The 26,875-nt window shown below is 40.0% G+C and overlaps 1 protein-coding gene across 1 annotated transcript in view; it reads left to right on the forward strand.

Annotated features, from left to right (window-relative positions):
• The first annotated feature begins 8,183 nt into the window (after positions 1-8,183).
• The window catches only part of cdyl (chromodomain protein, Y-like), a 45,411-nt gene continuing 26,719 nt past the window's right edge, over positions 8,184-26,875 (forward strand). Inside the window, exons 1-2 of the mRNA XM_034117098.1 lie at positions 8,184-8,514; positions 23,284-23,893. Coding sequence (XP_033972989.1) covers positions 8,491-8,514; positions 23,284-23,893 — 634 coding nt within the window. The 5' untranslated portion in view covers positions 8,184-8,490. The remainder of the gene's footprint in view (positions 8,515-23,283; positions 23,894-26,875) is intronic.

Below are 26,875 nucleotides of genomic sequence, written 5' to 3' on the forward strand. Positions count from 1 at the left end.
TCACGTGTGTTACATGCAGTTTTAGTAAAAAGGTGTAGGCCTAATGTAGGGGAGTAGTAGGTTTTCATGGGGACTGGGGAATGTTTGAGCTTTCAGTGCTGTCTATGCTATTTGACATATGGGAAATAACTGGTTTTGTTCATTCTCACTGAAATTGGCCTAACATGATTGTAGGTCAGCGATTATAAAATCAACATTACATGCAAACAGCCAAGCAGAAACGCCCAGAAATTGTTTAAGGTAACTGAACACTGTGCACAGAAAACAGAGGGAATGTCTTACACCACCTGGGAGAATGGTTGGCAACATGGGAGGTAAACCACAGGAGTCCAGATGTCCTTCTTGTCAGCTATGATGCCAAGAGAATTTGAAGGAGAGAATATGTGAAAGACAATCAGCTGTATCATTGACTACAAGGACAGCAAAGAGCAGAGAGCTTGTGGTGTGGACAGTTTGAGGCCAGAGTGGTGGTAGTCCGACTGGAGGGAGTTATTTAGAGGGAGGATGTCAAAACTGCAATATTAGCTCTTATATTCACCAAGGATGTTCTTTCTTAAGATGTGAGTTGTGAAAGAGTGAGACGATAAGCAGTGTGATGTACAAGAAGCTAGAAGCAAGTGATTACCGCACAATAACTCAACTAAGGGCAACGTGATCAAACCTGTAAATGTATCATTCAAAATGAATCACTTTATTTTATGACTTTATTTCTGAACATTTACCTTCTTGCCCTATTTTTATTTGTATTAGATCCACCATGGAGCTTATGTTCATGCGAGTGCTGGTGCGGCTGGGGTCCCCTTTAGACATTTAGATATTCTGCATATCTAATGCTTCCTATAACTGGTTGTGACATCCTTTACATTTGCTATAATATATTGCAATTGTTATTTTGTTCTCATTTTGTAGAACAGTCCTGGAAAAAAAACCCTTGAGTTGGTTTATTCTAATCATGTGTGTTTATTATTGTCGCCAGGATTATGAAGGTTTCTTATATCATGCATGTAACATGTGTATCCTTTAAAGGAAACCTATCATGCTATATTTAAATGATATATTGTAGGTATATATAAGGTATATTTATACGTTTCTGTTTTCGAAATACCAAACAGATCATGCATTTTAGCCATGCCTCATTTCGCTCTATGTGCTGTTTGCTGTCTACGGGTCTGATTCTGCTGACCACGCCCCTCTGCAGGAGAGGTGAGCCGTGCTCTGATCAGCTGCTGGGCTGTCAGAAGAGGGGGAGAAAAAGAGATCTCCGTCCTCCGTGTTTTATTATATAGAGTTGTTATTCATTTGTTTTAAAGCTCAATAAATAACAAAGAAGACCTTTGACCGGCACTTTTCTAATTTTGTCCGGAAGATTTAAACTTTAACGGACATCTTGACCGGCGAAAGAAACTGAAACTGAAACTCTGCCGCACGGTCCCCTCGTTCCTTGGAAGAGGCGGAGAGGTGGGTGTTTGTCATCTGCTGGTGGACTAACCGGAGAGAATTACAGTGCTTGCCTCGACGGGGAGGGATTGCATTGAATTAAAGCAGCAGAAGGAGCAAACGCTTGCCTCGGGGAGAGAGAAAAAAAGCCACAGTGGAGAATAAACAGAAGGGTAACCATGGTAACCAAGTCTTCTTCGCTGCTTTTGTGGCAGACTACAGCGCCACTTACAGGCCTGGCATATGTACTACAGCGTCTCCAGCGCTTTCGAGCGACAATGGCCGGCCGTGGCCCAACCCCACATTCCCCTGATAGGTGGAGAGTTGGCCCAATAGCCGTAGCGCCACCGTCCTGACGTCAGGACAGTGTTCAAATCTGGATCAGTTTTTATCAGATCCGTTGCAGCCCCTTTTTTAGAGATTTGAGTATGGAGGAAAATAGAGAGGGTTGTGTTTTCTGACACTTGGTGAGTTCCCTGGAACACCGGGGACACATATTCATGTATAAAAGACGTACAAAAGTGCATTTTGCATGATAGGTCCCCTTTAATATCCTGCAAAAATATTAGTGAAACTATTGAAAATCAAGGGGCGTTGGTGAATTCCAGTTCAAAACCTGCCTCGGCCGCCACTGCGTCAGGCCGTTGGGTACCACTTTACAATAAGACTACCCTTATAAAGGATTCATAAAGTTTATAATTAGGTTATTAATTAGGTTGTAAACACTTTATTAATCATTAAGAACCATTTATAAACCAGTTCTAACTAGTTTTCATACATCAACACAGGCTCACTATTTGGCAAGATGACTAAGCCTTATATTGGCTATCCTAGCTTACTTCATCTTCTTCATCAGCCAGCATCCTTGGTATCTGTTGCTCACTGAGTTGATTCCCCTCCTTCCATCTTGATGTTTCTTGGCATCTCTTTATGACCATTTATTTATGAGTTACTAACATGTATAACTGCCAAAAGGGAGCCTTGTCAAGTGTAAAACACATTCCCATTTATTAATGAGTTACAACCAGCCTTAAAGTTATGCATAAATTAGGGCGTGGTCACATTGAGTGACAGGTCATTCCAGTGACTGCTGCTGTTAGCTTTCTGCTCTGCTAGCAGCTCCGTGATGCTACAGGGGCTCTGTCAGCTCAACTCATCCGGGGAACATAACTTGAACTCTGCCGTGTTTGTTGTGCTGGTGCCTTGTGGACTATTCTTCATGCTTATATCGGACTATTGTGACTCGCTCTGCGTTTAAAACAGACGGTGCATGAATGCAGTTTTACGGTAAGTGAAATTTGAGTACTTTATTTATGTGTTGCTTATGTTTTTAGTCAGCTAACGTTAATGAATGTTATGGGCTTGGGTTAGCATGTAGTAAGCAAGTGGTAGCTACATCTGTGCTAACGATGCTAATCGTAGCCTCCAAGTTAAAACGTAATAGAGAAGTGTTAAGCATTAAGTGGGATAATACTGTAGAACAAACGGCTTCTGTTTGAGGTTGGTAAAATAAGGTCATCCTTGTAAGTTAGAGAGATATTTTATTAGGTAGGTAACTTTATGCATTGATAAGGTTGATTTTAATTGCTATGATCGATTATGTAGACAAGCTAACATCAATGTTGAAGAGCGGCGTAGTGTGAAATTAACCTCACAATAAGATGTGTGTATATTACAAATATTAATGTCATATTTCAAGATGATTACTTAGATATTACAATATGGTTGGTTGAGCTGGAGTTCATTATTGAGCTTACAAGTTAACGTCACAGTCATATCTGAAGAACGAACCCAAACCTTGTTCTTTTTATTAATTGTATTACCAAATTGGTATCAAATAAATAGTAAGCATTGGTAACACCAATAAACAATTTTATTTGAGTATTTGTGTCTGGGAGAAGGTACTGTAACCAGTTCCTATGTTCGGCAGTTATAGACTGTGTTACGAACTCAGACACTTAGGATGTAGGACCCAATTGCACGACCCGGGAGACAGAGGTAAAGTATTAGTAAGATACTTTATTTTCCAAAATACAGCAATGAACAACAAAAAAGGTAACTATCAAATCTCTAACCGAGATGACAAAAATAGAGGAACAAAATGAAAGCGCTCACGTAGTGAGGAATCAAACTTTACAAGAGTACAAAGAGCATAGACCTGACCATAGCAAGAGACAATACGAACTGACAAAGAACACTTGGGAGACAGGGGAATATAAGCACAGGGTAACTAGACACAGGTGGGACCAATCAGGGGCGGGGCTGACATTGATGAGCACAGGAGACACAGGTGAAAATAATCAGGAAGCCTGGAATGAGAGAAAGCAAACGTAAATAACATGCATCTCTCTAGCATTTCTGTCGGTGCACAACAGACTGGGCTTTCTTGTACAAGAGAATAAAAAATCAATATGGACCATTACTGTATAATTATCCTTAAATTATGTTATACAATGCACCTAATACACAAGTATGGCATTTTGAAACATGATGTGCAACAATTTTTATGTAATTTGTGTGCATTTTGTTGTTAACTAAGATGATGTGATGATTTATTTGTTGTTAGTATGCACGTGGACGCTTTGGACATACCTGGAGAAGGAAGAAATGGGTCTTCGGAATGATGGGAGTTAGAGACTAGTGTTGAAACTAGTGGAGAAAAGATCAAGATGCCACCTTGTCCCTCTGATTCGACGGCATGTTAAGTCAGGAAGTAGCATTATTAGTGGGCATACAGGAGAGTGCTGAGTAACATGGGGTACAACCACTACACCATAAACCACAGCAGGTGTGTGAACCCCCAGACGGCAGTCATACCCAACATATAGAAAGAGCTTGGTCGACCGTCAAAGGACATGTCCGTAGACTGAGACGAAACCGTACAGAGAGTTTGTTGGAGGAACACCTTAAGGTTCTTGAATGGTCATCTTGGCTTGGCTCTGCTCACCCTGATGGACTGCTTGGACGCTTGTTCAAGGATATACACAAAGCCTTTCCAGTCTGAGTACCATTATGTCTTACCAAGTCTTTCATTTATGTCTGAGAAAAGCTTTTATGTTTAAATATGTGTATCAGTCATACTAAACAGTCATTACTTTGAGTCTTAATTTTCTTCATGTGTGAATAAAATGTTTTGCTTGGCTCTTTTGCATCTTACTTTGCATTTCATGTGAAAAATGTGTATTAGGTCAGCGTGAATGTTATAACTCATTCATAAATGGACATGTGTATTAAACTTAAAAACAACGCACCCTTTCAGTAGTTATAAATGTTAGTGACTCATCAATAGATGGTGATGTGTTTCACACTTTACAATAAGGTTCCCTTTTACCAATTATAAATGGTTGTAACTCATTAATAAATGGTGATTTGTTTCACACTTTACAATAAGGCTCCTTTTTGGCAGTTATAAATGTTAGTAACTCATTCATAGATGGTCATAAGAGATGCCAATAAACATCAAGATGGAAGGGGGGGAATCAACTCAGTGAATAACAGATACCAAGGATGCCTGCTGATGAAGAAGACGAAGTAATCTAAGTAGCCAATATAAGGCTTAGCAGTACAGATAAATGTGGGCCCACTAAATGTGGGCTCTCCTGTTTATCTCATGTCTTATAAAAGTATTAATGATTTATAAAGTGTTCACAACCTAATTAATAAATAAATTACAAACTATTCGTAAACCCTTTATAAGGGTAGTCTTATTGTAAAGTGGTACCGGCCGTTGTGTCCTTGGGCAAGACACTTCACCCGAATTTGCTCCTGTGGGTAATGTCCACAGTAATGACTCTTACATGTCTAATATGTGTAATGTGTAATTGTAAAGCGCTTTGAGCAGCTGCAAAAGCGCTCTAATAAAAAATGTGATGCATTATTATTATTATTATTATTAAGGCTGAGAGTCCAAATGGCGGACAGGTGACGGACAGATAACAGGCAAACAACTAATGAAAACTCCATGCAGCAATGACGATAAACCAACAAAGTGGAATGGTAAAGTAGTGAGAGATAAGGGAAGTTGGAACATGTGAGCATAGGAATGAGGAAGTCAGGTGAAAAAATCTGATGTCATCTGGTGGACAGGTAGGGAACGACAACAACTCGTGTGATAGTTGGGATGTTGCTGAAGAGGACAGACCAAGGGACATCCATCGAATTTCATCCATTAACCACCTGAATACCTGCCTCATTTGATAATGAGCAGTGATGATTATTTAGAAAGTAATAGCGAAATCCAAAAATAATAAAATGCTTGATTTAATAATTGTCGTGTCATTCGTTTTGAGTTAAACATTACAGGTTAAATCATTGATGTACTTCCTAATATAGTGAACCAAACATACTAAAGGAACATAATAAGATCAATTTGTAATGTCCCTTTAACACTGTACCATCACTAAAGATTAAAGGTGGGGTAGGTAATTTTGGAGAAACCAGCTCGAGTGTGCTAGAATTTGAAAATACACAGCCGGAATAAATCTGCCACTTCCTTACAGAGCCCCTCCTCCAACACACACGAACGCGCACATGACCAATGAGGGCACGAGATAAGTTTGTGCACAGATGGAAGGCTGACAGGCAGGTAGGCCATCCAGTTATTTTAGCCGGGCCGGCTAAAATGATTGGTCGTACTTTTTACAGTACTACGGCTTCCACAGATGACATTTTTTTATGGATTTTTTGTCAAAGCACTTAAGATATTCATTGCTATCGGGATGTTAAGAGCATTCCATGGAATATAACAAAAAGTGTATCTCGAGCCGGTTTCTCAAACTTACCTACCCCACCTTTAACAGCTGTGAATGGAATTATTTATTGTAAAAAATGAAAGACAAGTCACAATCCCCCTTCTTACAATAGAAAATAGCAAATAGCTCAACATGAAAAAGGACATAACATAACAGTGACTTTAGGTTAAAAAAAAACATACGCAAATATGGTCACCTGGAAAGACATACAGTATATGGCAAACTAAGCAATTGGACTTTAGTGTGAAACATGATCTGGTAACTTATATTACATTATTGGATTAATACATTATATTTCCCAATGGAGAAGATATTTAACTAACTGTCTTCTGATATACAGCTAACTGAAATCTATCCAGATAACACTTCCTGTTATGCCATTTCCCCATGCTTTCGGCATACAGTTTGAACTGCTTTTAATTTACGAAACAGGACAAAGGTACACTATTTAATAAAATAGTAAAAACTCAACAGTAAGATTTTAAATTGCCTGAAACTGCATGATCTGGCCTTTTGGAACGGTTGTATAAATGTTTATTTTTTTCAGTTCAAGTCCATATAGTCCTATTTTTTGTACCATTCAAGAGTATTTCCCTTCTTGGCTTCATTAAACTTAAAGGAAAGTGTTCAGTAGCTTTAAAAGAAATTCAAAAGGGAGAGTGCCTCTTGAAGTATACTGTAACATATGCCTCACTAACCACAATAAATGGAGTCACAAGATCCCAGGACACCTTTTTATGTTCACACACATACTTTTAAATGTACGTACTTGTGAGGACAATGGTTGTTAAAATGCATTTCGATGCATTTTCTAGCCCCAACCTAACCATTTCAACTTAATGCTTAAACCCAACGTCACCCAAAAGTGCTCATTTTATTCAGCAATTTATTTCACAGGGATGGTTTTGTTTCAATGAAAACAGCATGTTGAGAGTTGAGTTTTTTCTTTGTAGCACACTCAGAGGAAAAGTGATGCTCCAAATCAACATCTGCACTGAGCTCCTTTCCCCAGACGTTAGCATCAATAATGTGAAGCAGGAAGAATTTGTTTTATATATGCTCCAAGACACAGCATTGTACTGTATATGAGTACAGAGTTTGTCTTAGAAACATAATGTTTTTCCTGGTTTGTTGAGTAAGTGGTCGACTATGTATGCAGAGGCATGTGGTCATCATTTGTAGTTTAAAAAGAATGATATAGAAAATCTACTTCAAAATAAATCAAATGTATTGCTACTTTCTACACTGCATAATTCAGTTGACCTCTTTAAATTATTATTTCTACATTGTGCATGGCATCAAAAATTCCAGATATACAATGGTTGATAGAGAAGAATTACACTGAGAATGAAATACAAAGAAGACACATAAGTCAGGTAGTCTATGATAACAGTATATTTACATTTACTATCTTTCTTTAACCTTTAACGATTAAGGACTTCTGACCATTTTAGTTGAAGTCACATTATTTCAAAGTCACAAATAGTCAGTAATGAAGACATGCTTATTCACGTGTTTCCTTACCATATCAATCTTTACCATATACTCCCATAAACCTGTGGAGTACAACACGGATAATGTTGTGTTGATGCAGCCCAACTGTGTCCTTGTTGAATGAGTTCATTTTAAATGCAACAGGAGGATTGTAAAATGGAAATGTGATTATTGTGTACTGTATTTTTAATGAATTAATACATCATGTCTGTATACATAGTCAAATTAGTTCACATTTTGTTGTGACACGAAAGTAAAAAGGGGATATGCATGAGCATGAATTTAAAGCTATAGGAGTGAAACTTCCAGTAAGTCATTACTCCTTTAAAATAGTTTCTTCTGAATGTTTCCTGATGGACTCTTAAACAAGGTTAAATAATATCTTCTGTTTACAGTAAAGAGCAGAGTGGGTGATAGAGAGGAAACTGTCTCAGCTGGTCTCTGTGAACACAGGACATCTAGCATACCATCTCCCGTTGAGTAGTTGGATTGCAACACAGGGCGCATGCAGACCATCAGGCTGTGCATTCTTTAGCTGGGGGCTAATTTTCAGACAGTCCTCGACTTGGGTCTGGGTAAACAGCACCGCCCCGATGGTTGTTTGTTTAAAGTGTGGAACGATCCATCGCAGAGCGCCGGGCTCGATTGACACTGTCTGCTGATCTGCTACTGCGGATTGCTCAGAATAACACGGCTGCTCGCTAATTCCCGTCTATCGGAGCTTTCGGCGAAACACCGAGAGAGTAGGGTCCAAAAAAAGCCAACAAGGCAGGCAAGAACCTCGCTCCGCCGGAGTCCGCACCCGAGAATGGCTTCAGGAGACCTTTACGAGGTAGGATAAAACCATGTCTATGGAAAATGCTTTGTAATATTGACGAAAAATGGAATTAGGAAGTAAAGGGGAGGGCGTCGCGCATGTAAAAAGCGGTGTACTAAGCCCTTTAACAGGCGAAACTAACCCTTCTCATGCTTTGCAAAGACTATGTTGGTTAATTTATGCGTATACTTTGTGTCGCTTCTGATATACTTTGACATAATTCTTCACGACTGTAGTGAAGAGATAAGATGCCATTTACGGGCTGAACTCCTCAGTCTGTCGCCGAGTTGAAAGTCGTGGTAAAGTGACAGCGGCGCTGTGTGAACGGTCATGGTGAATAGCTACAGACGGAGTGATGGTTTTGAAGGTGCGCATACATGCCAAAAATATATGTTGTCATCACAGCCTTTACATCTGTGTGACTGTTTTGTTGGATGTTTGGCACATAATATGAGACACTAGTTTATTTTTGTATCGAGCAGTGTTAACAAGTAGGCTATGTGTGAGCTCCTTTTGCAGTTGATGTGCGAATTTTTTTAATAGTGACTCCGACAGTTTTGGGCGTAAAAGTTGCCCAAATGTGTAGTAGGAAGGTCACGCTGCCCTCGTGCGTAACATCACTCTGGAACCTGTGCCAGAATTTGCATGAAGCCTGGTTTCAACATCAGCTTCTCTGACTTACTGCCATTAGCCTTTGTCATGCTGACATGGTGTCATATTGTGGTGACAGAGAGAGATGGGGGGGCTGCGAATGTCTGACGACTTCCAAGGACAAATTATATAGTTAGACAAAACAAGTATTCTATGTTTTAAAGTAAAGATCACATTTCAAACACGCCACAAAGAAATGATATCTAAAAGGAACATGGGCATCCTCTCAGGGGTGTTCAAGCAGATAACACTACTCACAACACTGACATACAATATATGATGAGGCAGGACATCTGTTGAAGACAGTAGGCTATATTAAATATGTGAGAATCAGTGTGTGATTTCCTTTTCATAAACTGTTTTATTACAGTTGTCTCTGCTGACTGTCTATATATGTTTAGTTATTGTTGGAAGAGGATCCATGGACGTGCGGTGATGTGAAAAAAGTCCTTATTAAAACATCACCACCCAATTATGTTCATTTTTGTTGGCTATTATTTTATATGCTTTCATCTCACAACATGGATGTGTATATATTGTTTTTGGCTTTATTATGCTTCTTTTAACTGGGATAAGCTTCATGCAGTCAAACATACTAATACTGTGCTTTAAAACTTGTTTGCTTTGAGGAAAACATTCAGGTTAACTTCTGAATTCATAATTGCGTGAATTACATCAAGGCAATACTTGTCAATATTATACTTTTGCTTATAAATCAAATTTCTACTTAGAAAATGCTTTAAGTTTGTGGGCTCTTGGATTGGTGTATGGCTACCTGTACTATTACCCAGTGTTAAATGGAAGTTGATTAATTTATCACTCTAAAACTATGATTTTTATCTTTGTCAGTGATTATTTGTTGGCAGGCATTGAAATAGTTAGTTGAATCTCTGGGTTGAACAGCTCCAATTGTTTAGATGGACCAACATTGAGAAGCTAAGAAGAGTTTGCTGATGCCACTGATTAGCTTTAATTTATAAACAGTTGAAATATATAACATTAATATCAAAATATGAACAATTTCACCTAATGTTGATGTTTCCAAGTAATCATTTCAAATAGTTTGGCATGCTGGTAGTGCCAGCACCAATGGCTATAGCTAACAAGGTTTTGTAGATTGGTTTGCTAGATGGAGCTGTAAGGAATCGTTTGAAAAGTGAAGGTTAAAAGATATATATTTTGTTGAGAAAATGTTGGGGAGTCAAGGATGTGAAGCCTTGACTGAAAGGCTTTGAGAAGAGCAAGCAGTGACCCCCATCAGTGAGTAATGCTAAGGACAAAGTTGAGTCGAATGTTATTTTCTGGTTTTATATTGAAAATAACGTGTGGCCAAGATCAGTCTGATTTTAATACTGTGCGCACCAGTTGTGCCCTGTCACTCTGATCCATTGCTTCATATACTGTGTAAACTAGGCCATCATTCACTTTTTTACTGTGAAAAAGGGTAACAAGTTGTGTCTTACAGATATCATGACATCAAACCATCTGAGAAATAAGCATTTTTGCAAAATCACGGATAAAAGTAAAGCTTTCTGCCGGCTTTGTAAAGTCAAATGGATCGAGGCAGCTATTGTGGGCAATGGTAATTCTACAGTGTAGTTAAGAAACAACAGTTAATGGGGTCAGTTGCTGTTTACAGTTTCTCACTGCTCACCCTTTATTTAATAAGCACATTTACCACTTTAAGGGGCTGAAAATGACATTCAGATCAAAGGGATTGCCTCCATAGGGTACTCACCATGGCACTGGCTAACAGTAACACTGCTAACAGCCAGGACAATACAAACAACAGCTTACATGCTGACATAGCAAACAGTGCTAACCTAAGGTAAACGGGAGGTGTTATGCTTCCTAAACACTACAGGGGACAGGACAGTGCTATAAGCCAGAATACATCCCATCCAGAAACATCCCCATATGATATCAATGCTCTGAATGTCATATTACACCTCTACTGTAAGCATACATTCGAAGAACAAAATCTAGATTATCTATAGACTTACTGTTTATAAAGTGTATTGAATGTAAGGTTTTCCCTATCTTTTAAATATGTATTGATTATTTGTTTACTGCCAATATCTATACTATAAATATATTCACACAACTCTTACAGTCCATTTAAATCCAACATTTTTAAATATATCTTGAAATACGGCTGTATACAAGATTGTATTTTCATTAATGAGTAACAAAAGATTTATTCAATTTTTTCACTATTCTTCTCGATCATGGTTACAAACAGTCATTACATTTAGTGTAAAAGGCAGTGGTTCAGTGTTCCTTCATTGCACTCTTAAGCTTTGCTCAAATGTGCTTCTTCTTTAGCCATGCTGATGTTTGGTACAAATATCCATGGTGCGCGCAGAGGATTAACCTTTCATTTTCTGCACTGACATACATGGTGTCTGTGGGCTATATCCCGTTGACTTTGGTGATACCAATGCTGACCAGATTTTAAGGAGGTTTTGGACCCCTTTTTAAATATATTTCCCCCCACACCCAATTGTATCCAACATCTTTTAATTTCCCAGAAGAAAACAGGAGCAACGTTTTAATATATAACGATGCACTTAATTTCCTCACCAGCTTGTTTTGCAGCTAATTGATGACAAAATCACATCTCCCTGTCCACTATTTGTTTACATTGCAGCAGTCAGCTAATGGGTTGTTGTAGACTGTAGTTTTTGATCAAAATGTTATTGAATCTAACAAATGGCATATTGTAACATTACGGCTATCAATTTGTTTTGACAGTGCTCTAAAGCGAATAGTAGTGAAAAAAATCACAAAACTGCAGACTCTAACAGGATGTTCCTTCACAACACTAGAGGTACATAACTTACCATTCAGTTAATATTCCAACATTTTAAACATATTATTCATGTAATAGTCATTGTAACTCTTAGATTTTAGACACAGATTTAAATTCCAACTTTAACAACATCCTTTTGTCACCTGAGGTATATTTCCAAAGTCAAAGCAAGTTTAAAAAAATTTATAATAATATGGAAGATGTTTATTAAGCACAGTTTTTCGACTAATTTACCAAAAACCTCGACTTTGACTGTTAATAAAACTGGGATTTTCCATGTTAAAAAAGTGGTTATTTTAGATTTTTGTGTAAAGCATGTTTATACGAAATGTAAAGACATAATACATATTTGATATCATGCTAAAAAAAAAAAGTGGGATGTTCTAGTAAAATAGTATATTATTCCAGTGTGTAACGCAGGTGTTACTTCCTGGTCTTGTCGGTGTCATGCAGTCGAGTGGTGCAAATTGTCCTTCAATGCAGGCTCAGCTGGCTATGGGGATGTGGTCAGACGTGCTCTACTGCACCTGTAACCACATAGTGAAGGTTTACATTACACACCTGTCTTTACGTCCCTGACAATATGTTCTTCTCACTAAGCTTTGGGCTGGATGATGCTAAAAATACATTTGGCTGCTGATGGAGGACATGCCCACCTCCAGTCTTTCAGCTCATACTGGCATCAAGTGTTACTAAACCTCCTCAATCTGCCTCCTCCACTTTGATTCTCCTTTTCTTTGTATGTCTCCCTTCTATTCTGATATATAGTTGAGTGTGACATCCGGGACAGTGCGCATTCAAATATCCTATTCATTTCAGTGACACCCCAAGCAGGACACCCATCAAAGGCTGTTTAATGTGCTCAAAACATCTCGGGAAATATTGAGCATGTATCACCATTCACCACGGATGTATAAAATCTATTTTTCCAATCCTCTGTATCTGATTTAACAAGCAGTAGTCAATGACATGTTCTCTCAAAATTACACTAAAGTAAATATGAACAAATCTACTGACTGCAAAGGGTCATACATTGCTTGAACTTGTGAATGTTCATGCTAGTGTACCTTATTAAAAACAAGCTTCTGATGGATTATAGCTGTATGTATGGTAGACATATAGAATTAAAGGGAGTTTCACTGATTCCCATAGCATTGTTTTCTCTCATGCAGTTTTTGGTTGATGTGAATTTAAGTTTTGTAGTTGGCTTGTCTTTGCTAGCTGTCATTTAAGAAAAAAGGACCTTTTATTCTTAGTTTAATCCATCTCTTTAACTTGCAGGAGAAAACACAAACAGCCCGAGCTGACCATTTACGGTTTTGTATGAGGTAACTCCAAAGCCACCGTACCTTTTTAATGTGCAGTTACATTTGGAGGTGTGCGTTAGCTATGTCAACTACAGCAGCTGTGTGCGTGGGCTCTGTAGCTATGCTGTAATGCCTATAAACTCTTCAGCTTAACGGTGCCCGATTAACACTGATGGACCAATGAGATGATGGCATACAGATGAGTCACTGGCAATTATATTCCCCCTTATACCTTATGTTATATGACAGTAAAGCAAAACCTACCTTTAGGATATAAATAAAGCCAGAAGCAAAAGTTACGAATGGATAATGAATGTTTTTTTGACATCTGTGGATTAGAAAGAAAACCTTTTATACAGCGTTCACACTCAATTAACGTAGATTTTCCTTTACATAACAATACATTTATTCAACTTTTATAAAAAGAGAGTTACAATAATGCATTTGAACCATAAAGATACATCGAAAACAATTGCAATAATCAATGATGGTGCATGCAGTCAAATCAAACAAAAAACAAGTGGTTTTAAGTCCCCAGTTGATCTCAGTCTTTTGGGACTGAAACAAAAAGGTCTTTACCTGCATGGACTATTTTTGCTTTGTTCAACTTTGAGTACAAAACTATGGTATGTGTTTTTGCTCCAAGTTTAAACGGGAAGTAGCAATACAATATGTAGTGCACTCTTACACTGTTGAGTTCGGGTAATAATATTCGTTTTTTACTTACAAATGATGTATCGGACACATTTGTAAATGCATCTTTTCCTTTTCATTTTAGCCGTTGCCCACTCAAAACCAGAGATTTCTCGACCAAAGACTCCCGAGTATATCGAGTACAAGCATGGTGTTTCAATTTGTATGTTTTGCAAAACAATGATGCCCAGTTAGGGTTGGGGTGTGCTTAAGTAAAGTTAAGTTAAGAAAACAATCTTAAGTCGCCTTTACCCCTCTCTATGAAAGTTGATTTTAAATGTCAATACAGCTGTACACCAGTGGCGTAGCCACCATAGGGCCAGGGTGGGCCCAGGCCCACCCAGTTTACTCATTGGCCCACCCTGAGAAAGCTTCGGTGTAAATGTAAATGTTTTAATTAAATTGTTTTATTATTATTATAAAAAAATGGTATTCACCCATTGAGAATATCCAAGCATTCAAAGTGAAATTCAAGTGAACAAATATCGAGTTGAATTAATGTTGTATGTGTTTTATCCTCTGAACCAAACTCATTTACGGTAAAAACTGGTTGTTGGTTCCGGCACGCGCCATAGTAACGTGAGAGAGGCAGAGAGCTGCCTGCAGGGACGCGCTTTTCTGTACAATGTGCAGACATTTCCCCAGCCCAGGAGCTGAAGGTGCATTTACGAGGGATGGATATGTAGACTGGAAACACCTGCGTAACTCGTTGGAGAGACATAAAAAAAGTGAGGACCACTGCAAGTTCAAGGTTCAAGGTTCTTTATTGTCAATCTGACATAGCTACAGAGTAATTATGCAGTTGAAAATCTTATGTCACAGGCTTCTCCAACAATGCAACATAATAACATAACATAATAACAATAAGAGCAAGAGCAATACAAAAATAATAATAGTTATAAAAATGAAATAAAGTTATGATGTGGAATAGTGCAGTATGAGTCTATATACAAGTTATTGGAATGATATATATATATTAGGTATTAGATACATACTACTGAGTAGCAGTTGAATGTTTGAAGTTGTTTCAACAGTTCAATTTTTTTAACAGTCTCAGTGCCCGCGGGAAGAAACTGTCTCCGAATCTTCTTGTCCTTGCCAGGATGCTGCGGTAACGTCTGCCAGACGGCAACAGAAAGAACAGTTTGTGGCTGGGGTGATGGGGGTCTTTGATAATCCGTAGTGATTTCTTCCTGAGCCGCTGGGAGTAAAGGTCCTCCATGGATGGCAGCTCCGTCCTGGTGATGTGCTGTGCAGTTTTCACCACCCTCTGTAAAGCCTTACGATCGAGGTCGGTGCAGCTGCCGTACCAGGCCGTCATGCTGCCAGTGAGGATACTCTCTATCGTGCACCTGTAGAAGTTGCAGAGTATCCTGGAATCCATTTTGAACCTCCTCAACCTGCGGAGGAAGAAGAGCCGCTGTCGAGCTTTCTTGGTGATGGTGGTGGTGTGAAGAGACCATGTCAGGTCCTCAGTGATGTGGACCCCAAGGAACCTGAAGCTTTTGACTCTCTCCACCGTAGTCCCATTGATGGCGATGGGGGCGTGTCCCTCTCCCTGCTGCTTCCTGTAGTCCACAATCAGCTCCTTTGTTTTGCTGATGTTGAGATGGAGGTTGTTCTCCTGGCACCAAGATGTCAGGTTTTCGACCTCCTCTCTGTATGCCGTCTCGTCATCGTCTGTGATCTGGCCGATGACGGTCGTGTCATCAGCAAACTTCACGATGGTGTTGGAGCTGTGTGTGGCCACGCAGTCGTGGGTGAACAGGGAGTAGAGGAGAGGGCTGAGCACGCAGCCTTGAGGGGCACCGGTGTTGAGAATCAGGGTGGAGGATGTGATATTTCCCACCCGCACTGCCTGGGGTCTGCCCGTCAGGAAGTTCAGGATCCAGTCGCAGAGGGCGCTGTTGAGCCCGAGGTCTCTGAGCTTGATGGCCAGCTTGGAGGGCACAATGGTGTTGAATGCTGAACTGTAGTCAATGAACAGCATTCTCACATATGTGTTCCTGTTCTTCGGGTCCAGGTGTGAGAGGGCAGTGTGGAGGGTGAGGGCTATGGCGTCGTCTGTGGACCTGTTTGCTCTGTAGGCAAACTGCAGGGGGTCCAGAGATTCAGGGAGGGAGGAGGTGATGAATAATTTGACTAACCGCTCAAAGCACTTCATTATGATGGAGGTGAGTGCTACTGGGCGGTAGTCGTTGGGGCAGGTGATGATTGTCTTTTTGGGGACAGGAATGATGGTGGAGTGTTTAAGACATGTGGGGACTACAGACTGCAGCAGGGACCTGTTGAAGATGTCTGTGAACACCTCTGCCAGCTGAACTGCACACACCCTGAGAACACGGCCAGGGATGCCATCAGGTCCAGGAGCCTTGTGTGGGTTAACCCTTTTAAAGGATTTACACACATCTGCCCTATTTAAAACAAAAGGGCAGTGTAGCTCCTGGTCCCTCTGTACCTCCACAGCCTGGCTGCTCTCAAAGCGTGCAAAAAAACTGTTTAGCTCATCTGGGAGAGATGCGCACGCAGACACTCCCGCAGCACCCCCCGCTGCTCCTTTGTAGTCAGTCATTGTCCTTAGTCCCGCCCACATATTCCTAGTGTTACAGCCTTTGAAGTCAGATTCCACCTTCTCTTTGTACTGTCTCTTTGCATTTTTTATTGCTCTCCGGAGATCATACCTAGACTTCCTGTACTCCTCCAAATCTCCCGCTGTGTGCGCGAGAGTGCGCGCTTTCAGTTTGCCGCGCACCTCACCGTTTACCCAGGGCTTTTGATTTGGGAATGTCCGTACAGAAACCTTCGGTACCCACGTCATCGATGCATTTCCCAATGTAGCAGATGACAGTGTCCGTGTGTGTGTTGATGTTATTGTCCTCAAACACACTCCAATCCGTAGATGCAAAGCAATCCTGCAGTGCTGAATCTGACTCCTCGCTCCATCGTTGTACTGTCCTTGTTATCGGTCTGTCCCTTTTAAGTTTCTGCTTGTAAGCAGGCAACAACAGTAGTGAGATATGGTCTGATTTGCCGAAGGGAGGGCGAGGGAGAGCCTTATATCCATTCCGGAAAGGGGAATAAACATGGTCCAGTATGTTTCCCCCGCGCGTCGGGAAGTTGATGTGTTGGTAATATTTTGGCAAAACCTTCTTCATGTTGGCGGTGTTGAAATCTCCGGCCACAACGAACGCCGCATCTGGCCGTGAAGTCTCGGTTTTATCAATAAACCCAAACAGCTGATCGAGTGCCGTGTTGTTGTCGGCGAGTCCATGAGTTTGAATGCTACAACCTATTGTTGCTGTTACCTAGTGCAATAAAAGAGTTACATAACGATTGTAAATAACCCAATTTGTGTTCTGTGAAACTGAAAAGGATATTACATTGTTTTTGTTACTTTCGTTGCAGTTGTAAATATGTCTTAAATGTAATTTAGGTTAACTTCCTGTGTTATTTAGATGCTTTTATTTTGAAGGCGAGTTTACGCTGTTGACAGGAAGTTGTTGTTGCTATGGAAACAACGTGATGGAGAAAAGGAGCGGAGATTAATCTACATATAAAGACGGAGAAAGTAAAGGATAAAGTTTATGTTTAAGTTTAGCACCCCCCGAAGAGGCACAAAGTTAGTATTAACTATAATATAAACATGTGGGTTGTGTCCTAATTCGTTTGTATGCTGTTTTGTAGCTTTGCTGTCTGTTTACAGTTCACTTTTGGTAGTATGCTAAAGTGATTCTAATACGGATGGAGCCTAAATGTATTTGTTATTTTTGTGTCTTTATAGCTCTTACGTTGATATTGGAGATTTCAATAAATTCATATCATCAGTCAGGTCTTCGACCATTATTCGGAGGGAAATGCTACAACGATGCTTGGCAATGGGCATTATTATATATTATTATTATAGGCCAGGCCTACTTTAAAGTCATTTTTCCCCCTGGAAAAAGCTGGCCCACCCTATTTTATACAGGCCCGCCCTAAAGTACATTTCTGCCTACGCTACTGCTGTACACACAATGGCGCTGTTGTCAAACCCTGTACTTTTGCTGATTCTGTCAGGCGATGACACAACCATAAATTAGCACTTTTTATTTGGTCTTTAAAAGTCTGTTCCCCCTTCAAAAAGTGTTCCTCCAGTTAGAATGTTGTGGTCTGTCCCACTGACCATATGTCTGCTGTGATGCTCGGTTTTGTGGTTTGCCAATTGAATAGAGGATGAAGAAGAAAAGATTGGCCTTTTTCGATTGTTCAGCCGTTTTTACTGCGGGCAGAGGTCTCCGCAAAATCCTGTAGAGAGCGAAAGCACTAGTGCTGATGCAGGTCATTTCACACAAAATAGTCTTTACAATCTGAGATGGCTTAATGTAAATGGAGCCTTTTGCTTGGTCCTCCTGTAAAAAATGCTGCTGATAGTCAGAATGTATACAAACATTGTGGTGAAAACACTACTGTATGCTTGGTGTTGGAGGATAACACTGCCCCACATTTTCTAACTCTGTGCCAGCTCGTTCTTGAGCATCAAGTGTTTCTAACCCTCTCCGATTACACCGGTTTACCCCATGCTTTCTCCTTCCTTCTCTTCTTTTCTCTGCATGCGTGTCTCTCTGCAATGCTGTTAAGTGTGACATTGTTTGGGACTTTAAGCAACCTAATTGTCTGTTCATTTCTGTGACACCCCTGCGGCACACCGATCAAAGGCTGTTTACTCCTGTTAATGCGCACGGCACATCTGAGGACATGATGAGCAGTTAATGCCATCACTGTGCTAGAGGCTCTGAAGAAACCTTGAAACCATTTTCCATCAGTCTCACAGCACAAAATGTCTTATGAGTACAAACTTTTATTTTCCTTACTTGTATTCTAAGTCTTAAAGACCAGAATGCTGGAATAAGCATGTATCTTTTAGAGCAGTCACCATCAACTGGCGGCCCGCGGGCCAAATCTGGCACGCCAGACATTCTCAACCGGCACGCGCTGTGGCGCTGGCGGAGTGGTTAGTGCGTTCGCCAACGTCTCGTGAGTAATGTGCAGTACCGGAGTCCAACAGAGAGGCAGCAGCTGCGGAACAGTAGCCTGCGTACTGCGTAGCCTTCCCTGCCCTGAAGAAGAAGTGATCCTTCGTTAGTGCGAAGAGTCTGCTTTATGCGCTCCGGCGAGTTGACAGTACATGAGCGTGCTCCACCAGCACCCCCCCCCCCCCCCCCCCAACAGAGTCCAACAGAGGCAGCAGACCCTTCGTTAACGTGAAGAGTCTGCTTTATGAGCTCCGCAGTAGCCCCCGCTACGAGGCTCCGGTGACTTGACAGTACATGAGCGTGCTCCACTAGCACCCCCCCCCCCTTCAAAATTCAGGGCTATATATAAAATCGCTGACCCCCGAAAGTGTCTCTAGGAATAATTTTGGCCCTTGGACAAATGTAGTTGGTGATCCCTGTTTTAGAGTAACTGTTGGCTATTAGACACTAAAATCAGAAGATGCCTGAGGATGCTTGTGATTTGTACATTGCACGTCATGTGCTTGTCAGCATAAATGTACCCTGATGTCAGGCAGTGATAAAGAACATTACGCATACAGTATTTCCCCTAGGATGGAGTCATAGCAGTGGTGCTAAGGCATGTGGGCCCAGCATAATGTGAGCGCGGAGCGCGTGGAATCTTTTAGTGTGTGCACGTGCGTAGTGCGCCCCGCAAATTTGTTTCTATGTGTCTGCCAGCACAAGAAAGGCTCTTGAGGCCTAGTACCAGGGCCGGTTCTAGACAATTTTCTGCCCTAGGCGAGATTTTATAAAGAATAAATGAAAAATCTCTACAAAAGACAAATACACTACAAAAACAGAAATGTATTGACATAGGTAATATACGTCAAAATGGCTTCAAATGTATTCAGTATTGTATGAACATGTTTGAATTGGGGGGTGGACGTCACATCCTCTAGGGCAGTGGTTCTCAAATGGGGGTACGCGGACCCCTAGGGGTTAATGAAAAAAAACAACATAATTAATGCATTTAAACAAACTACTAATAGTAGATTAACTACTTTATTCAAAAGTTTACAGTAATTCTGGATAATAAAATGGGAAAAATAAACGGGGTGCTCTCTTTTCCTCTCTCTCGTCTCCTGACAGCCGGTCAGTCTTGTGCAGCTTGCTGAACCTGTAATAAGTGACCCAACAGTAAAGAATACACATATTTATAACTAGTTTAGCTAGTTCCAGAGTAGATAAACTAGCTAAGTGTATTAGGTCTAACTCTTAGTGTATTTTGCTCCGCTCAACGGTCCATCACAGCGGGTGGAGCTGTGATCCGGAAGAGCTGCGTGTTCTCCGTCAGCAGCAGCTGATCTGATCTCTGATCTCTCTCTCGCGTCCGGTTATACTTCACTCGCGTTTATGTCCAAATCAGATCTAGCTAGTTCTAGTTAATTATATGACTGCCTGCGTGTCAAAGGACCTAAACAATAAGCGTTGCTTGGCAACGGCTTGTGGCTGCAAAGTATAGTGCAGCATTATGCATTTGTTTATATGAGGGGTCAAAATCCCATGCTCATAAAATGCTCTTTTTTTTTTTTCTCTTCATTCCCCACGCCCCAAAATAAATAAATACATAAATATACCAATTTTAGGAACATTTACGAAGTTTGAGCAGTGTGGGTTTTATATTAACAGAGTTACACATATTTCAAAACGTGAAGTGTAATAACTGCAGTGGCCTCCCTGTCAGAATGATAAAGATCCTCAGTGAAGCACAAGCCCATGTTTCTCACTAAATTGTAAGTACAACTTATCAAAAAGATCAGTTCAATTCAACTAATGTCGTCTTAGCATTATTGCATGATGTTAAAATTGGTTTGCCATGAATTTAGTGATGGATTGTAAACATTTGAAATGTAGCATTTAAGTGAAGTGTCAGTTACAATGTTGTTTTATTAAATCAGACACTGATGGTGCAAGGCTCAGGCTGAACTGTACCTCTTTATATAGGCAGTTTTTCCCTAACAAATAGTTTTTGCGCTGATCAGGGGGTACTTGGCTGAATTTCTTTTTCAACGGGGGTGCACTATTGAAAAAAGTTTGAGAACCACTGCTCTAGGGGGGTCCGGGGGTATGCCCCCCCGGGAAGATTTTTTGAACATTGTAAAGTAAAATGCTTCAATCTGGTGCACTTTGAGCACACAACTAGAGACCTGATCTAGGGGGTACAACTCTAAAACACCCATATGAAAAAGATCGGTTTACATTTTAATAATCAAATAAGTATATGAACATAACCAATAACCTACCATAGCCAATAACAAATAAATGTAACTTATTTTATTTTTGTTGTTCATTCATATCTTATTTTACCTAGTTAACATTTATTTATTTATGCATATTTTTGTATCTCTCCAACTTTAAAAGATATTTTTGGTTTACTGTCCTATAGTATACACTGGAATGATTTCAAACCTGTTTTTATTCATCCTAATAATTATAAAGGAGTGCCTTGGAAATATGTGTTTACATAATTTGTGATCAAAACGTTTGAGACTCACTGAGATAACTTAGACTAAAATGAACTATCTAAACACTCAGAGAGTCCTTTACCTCACTGAGCCTCTCAGTCTGACAGGAGAGCTCTCCTCCACCCTGGTTGTAGAAACATCTTCTTCTTATATCCGTTAGCGCAGCTAGCACCAGATTCTAATAACAACAGCGCCGGTACCGGTGCGCCCTCTCTCTCTCTCCCTTGCTCGCTCTCTCGCTCCCACGCTCGCACTTTGGCTGTGAGCTGCGGGCGCCTGATAAGCCAACATCCCCCACTTTCATCACTTACAGCGCCCATTGTACAGGGAAAATGAAAAGTGTAACCGGGGTGAAAAGGGTGTTACATTTACTTAATTATGAATGTTGTTACATCAAGGCCGAAAATTAGGATGAGCGCCAACGGTCAAAAAAGTTTTTTCCCCTCCCAGAGCTACCAGCGCAGCGCCCCCCAGATCTGCCGCCTATGCCAAAAATCGGCCCTGCCTAGTACATACAGTGGCAATGTCTCAAGATTTAGCAAAAATACACCTTTATTGAACCTGCAGTAACACAAATACTACAAATCCACATAACAAACAATCAAAAATGAAAAAGGGTCGCCACTTATTATTATTTTAATAAAAAAATAAAAGGTAAAACAGCTGCCGCCGCTATTTGTATATCGGGGAAACACTGGCATAGATATTCAACCAAAACCTGTATTGTGTCATCAATGGTGCAGGTTTGGACTTGCATATTTTGAGAATAGGTGGTGCTGACAGTCTATGTTTGTGTGGGGTAAGGCTGTTTTTATGTGATTTGATGTGTGATTTTGTCTGTTTCCTGTGTGTTATATACTTTTTGGTGATGTAGTCCAAAATGTGAATGTTTGGATTAAATGAGTATATAATATCAAAACCTTTCATCCAGATTTGGTCATTCGAAAACCACCAGAATTTACATTTTAGTTTACTTCCTGCTCCTTTTCACTGGCATTAAAACCCCAAGTTTAGTCTGCCAAAACCCTGTCTGTGAAAGAGGGATGTATGTGCTAATATGAAACTATGGTACTGCTTAGAAGAGTCTTATCAGCACCTTCTGACTTGCAAATCAAGTTGAATGCAATCAAGTTGAATTGCAAAGCAATGATTCACACTCTGATTACTTGAGTGATTGGTCGCAAGTTTGTAGACAATCATAGTAGTTAGTCCTTTAGCAAATGATGGAATATGTCATTGCCTTATGCACCATCTTCCTTTTTTAATTCAAATGTATATGTGTTGGTGTTATATGCCATCCTTTATTACATTCAGGTTGTTCTCTTACTATGCTGATAAAGAAAGACACCAGAACCGTAGTCATGTAGTTTAATCAAATAAGAATTTGTGTATTTTCTGAAAAGTGTCCCTTTTTAGACTGGGTTTATTTCGTAGATGCACATAATAGAGTACCTTCGTCAAAATAAGCATTTGCTGATGTTTTATGCTCTCTGCTGGTCTAATACATTCTAAATTACACAGGCTTTTCTGGGTTTGGTTTGGCCTCCAAAGGCTGATGTTTAAGGATTATTGATGATAGCAGCTTGTAGCTCATCTCAAAGAATAAGCCCTAATATTGAACACGACCAATGTCACACAATATATCATTTTTTGCGTTTTTACACTCCCTAGCAATGGCTCAAAATACAGTTTAAAATCAAACTGTACAAAATTACAGCAATACTTGATTATGGCAAAAAAGATTGTCACATTACTTTGGTCATCGTTGACATCATGTTTTATTCTTTAAAACCTTTCCTAATTTCTTTGTATGTTGCCTTCAGGTGGAGCGCATCGTGGACAAGAGGCGGAACAAGAAGGGCAAGTGGGAATACCTGATAAGATGGAAAGGTTATGGCAGTAAGGAGGACACATGGGAGCCAGAACACCACCTACTGCACTGCGAGGAATTTATTGACCAGTACAACAGCCTGAAACTGCATTCACACAAACGGCCCAAGGTTCCAAAAAACCGTCAGGAGCCCCTTATCACCAGCCAGCCATCTGCTACAGAAAACTCCAGAGCTCGGTCTGAGGCCCGAAAGAAAAAAAGGACGTTTGGCCAAGCTGTTGGAGTTAGAGTAGGAGCTGTTCTGGGGATGGGAAGTTCAGGGTCAGGTGGTCCCACTCAGAAGCAGAAGAAGGTGGCTGTTGGACCTGGGAAGCATGCCTTAGGGGATCGGATAAGAAAAGCCATGACGTACAAGGCTCCTCCACCGGCAGGGCATCACTTTGTTCCTCCAATGAGGGTCCCTCATAACGGACTGCAGAATGGAGACATGGACCCTCTCATGTACAGGACTGCAGCAAGGCCACATAGACTCCCTTTGGACAGAGCGGAAAGAGAACTAGGAGCCATGGAAACCACTGGACAACAGTTCACCACTGAGCTAGGTAAGATGTTAAAGGTCACCTGTTATGCAAAATCCACTTTTTCCTGTCTTATGTACATAAACATGTGTCCCCTCTGTGTAAAGAGGTTCTGAAAATGTCAGGAAAAAAAGATTCGCTCACTTTTTGTCCTGATCCATTTATATAAAAACCTCTCTGAAAATGAGCTGATCAGATTTTGGCCACTTTATGATGTCATAATGATTTTTTGGCTTGTGTAACCATTAGCCAATAACCAACCAAGGTACCCCCCCCCCTTTTTGCAGAGGGGATTATGGAATGCTACATTTGGTGATCTGTTTGGTATTTCGAGCCAAACACTTCAGAGACATGTTTTGTATATATCTGAGACCTTTAATATATTGATGAAAAACAGTATAATAGGGGACCTTTAAGAAATTAATGATCAGCTGATGCTTTTATAAGGGAGATATTGACATTGTCATGTGATGGCTAATATGGTAACATTAAAGAGCGCAAAAGTGAACCAGAATTCCTATCCTATTGTATCCATTATGTTTTAGGGCCACTAACAGACATCACAGGTTAATTGAGAATAACCTTTGCTGAACCTTGGCCCCCTCAGCCTCAATTTACGATAACAGTACAGGATAATGGTAAATGTTCAAATGAAAATAGCAATAGCACAAGTAGAGAACAGTCATAAAATAAGCAAACCGATTTGATAATCTCAGTTACACAGCAATATCTAGAAGTTTGCTAGCATGAGCTCACATCAGACACCAAGAGTCACTGGTCCAATCAGAGCAAGTAAAGCTGTAGCAGCTACATCTGTGCGTGTACTTTGTTACACAAGGGTGTGATATTTTTAAAGAGGGAGAATATGTGTTCCTTTTTAAAAGTGACAGTCTGCCTTTTTAAATGTCACAAGTAGACAAAAGAGTTGAGTGTCAGCAGTTGGTATGGATATTTTTGTAAAAAATGACACAGGACTAAATGGGGTAGTGTATCACAAGTGGAAAATTGGCATTAGAAGAGAGTGTGGGTGGACATTACCAATTACCTGTCTGTACTGCCATTTATTCCAGCCTATTGGCTGTTAGACATGTAAGTCCATACCGTACTGATATACAGTATGTTTGATTGGCTAAAAATAGCAATGGCTAATATAAGCCGTGCAGATGTATCCTGTTTATATTTGTACATTTAGTGGATACAGGACTCACAGACCAGTCAATGACATGCATAGAAGTTTTAACCGAAAATGTTTTTCCTTATCATATCCTGTTTTATAGATGCAGGAAAACATTTCTGCTGTAGTGACACCTACTTACACACAGCTTTTGAAGCTCCTCCTAAATCTGGTCCTTTACTACAGGAGAAGCTGATAACGCCTTTGACATTCACTCCTGGGTCCTGGGTCACAGTCCAGGGCCTGTACGCCTATTGTTAATCATTACAAACGTTTACGAAAAGTAATCTGGTCTTGTTCAAAATCCAGATGAGAATGACTGTTTTTTGTTAGTTTTTTTTACCATATTTTAACAGTAACATACAAATGTAATTGGCAGGATTAATAATTAGTTTGTCTATTCTCACTATCCATAATACCTGTTAAAGAAATGTTGTGTTTTTAGTTATGGGGGTCAGGCCTTTTACTGGTCTGTTCTCAAATACAGAACATGCAGAATATGTGCATATATGTATATGTATAGTATGTGCTCTCAGTTTTGCTGTCTGTTATCGACCAGCTCCTGCCAATATTCAACGTATTTCACTTTTGGCTAGTGTACTTTTGAGGCTATGCCAATTAGGAACACAAGAAAGTAAAATTCAAAGTAGAAAATATTCCATTGAACTTCTATATGGAGTCAGTCAGTTTCTCAGTCTCTCATGTTTCAAAGCCCCACAATAGGGAGACCGGGTCGTCTCTATATGAGAACATTAAAGCCACCAACCTAACAGATATCTGTCTGGCAGCCATTATGGATCCTTATTTCCTAATCCTTGAAAGACTACGCGCTCACCCCATTCAGCACCCTCAGCTCCACCCAGTAATCTGCTGGAAGAGGTTGCCTCTGATTTTAGGCCAGCAGCAAAGAAATGGCGATATTAGGTCCTACTGCCATTATAGCATTGCCTTTTTAAAATAAATTGTTGGATGAAGATGTTGCAATTGTTAATAAATTATAATGATTGTGACTTCATAACGGAAGCACTCTGCACCACTTTCTGACAGCACGTCTTAATTATCTGTTGTCATGCGTCTAGAGGCTGTGAGTAAAACCAAAGCCACAGCTTCTTGTCCTACAACCGTTTGGAATCACTGCTGCCATTAGAAATCCCATGTTTCCAGGCTAATCGCTGTTTATTTGTCATTTTAAACTATCATTTAAATTGTCAAATGTTAGGTTTGAGTCTTAGAAATCTTGGGGGATGATAAAATGTAAACATGCCAAATGTGTAGTTTCTTCAAATGATCATTACCATTACATAATGGTAATGATCATTTGAAGAAACCCTATAGCAAACTCTTTTTATCTTAATTTGCGATTGCTGTTTCTATCAGTGATTCAAAGGTCAAGACATGCTGATTTGTAAAGTGCTGGCTGGGTCTACAGCTCCACTGCATTATTTATATGGAAGTCATTCATGGTTAAAAACACAGACTCTCATAGAGGGCTTTTAGATCGTTTTAAATTCTCCACTGACTTTTTTAATATCAGACAGTTGTTTGTGGTAAAAATCCAGCTTTATATTAGCATCCTTATCACTGACATGTTTAAAATGTTCTAAAAAAATCATCACACCACTTGCTGGAAGATTGCGCTTGTGTTCCTGAGTGACGTATGACTACTGCATCTCTAAATCTTATACAAAGGACTCATATTTAGCTTTAGTCAAGGTTCTTTTTTCTTTTATCTACTCAAGTAATGAAAGTGAGAGAGATATTTGTTTCTCAGCTTTTACAGAAAACCTTTTTATCATTGTAGGTGAAACATTTTTTTAATTCATGATGGTCAT

The sequence above is a fragment of the Trematomus bernacchii genome, unplaced genomic scaffold (assembly GCF_902827165.1).
Source record: "Trematomus bernacchii unplaced genomic scaffold, fTreBer1.1, whole genome shotgun sequence".
Taxonomy (NCBI): domain Eukaryota; kingdom Metazoa; phylum Chordata; class Actinopteri; order Perciformes; family Nototheniidae; genus Trematomus; species Trematomus bernacchii.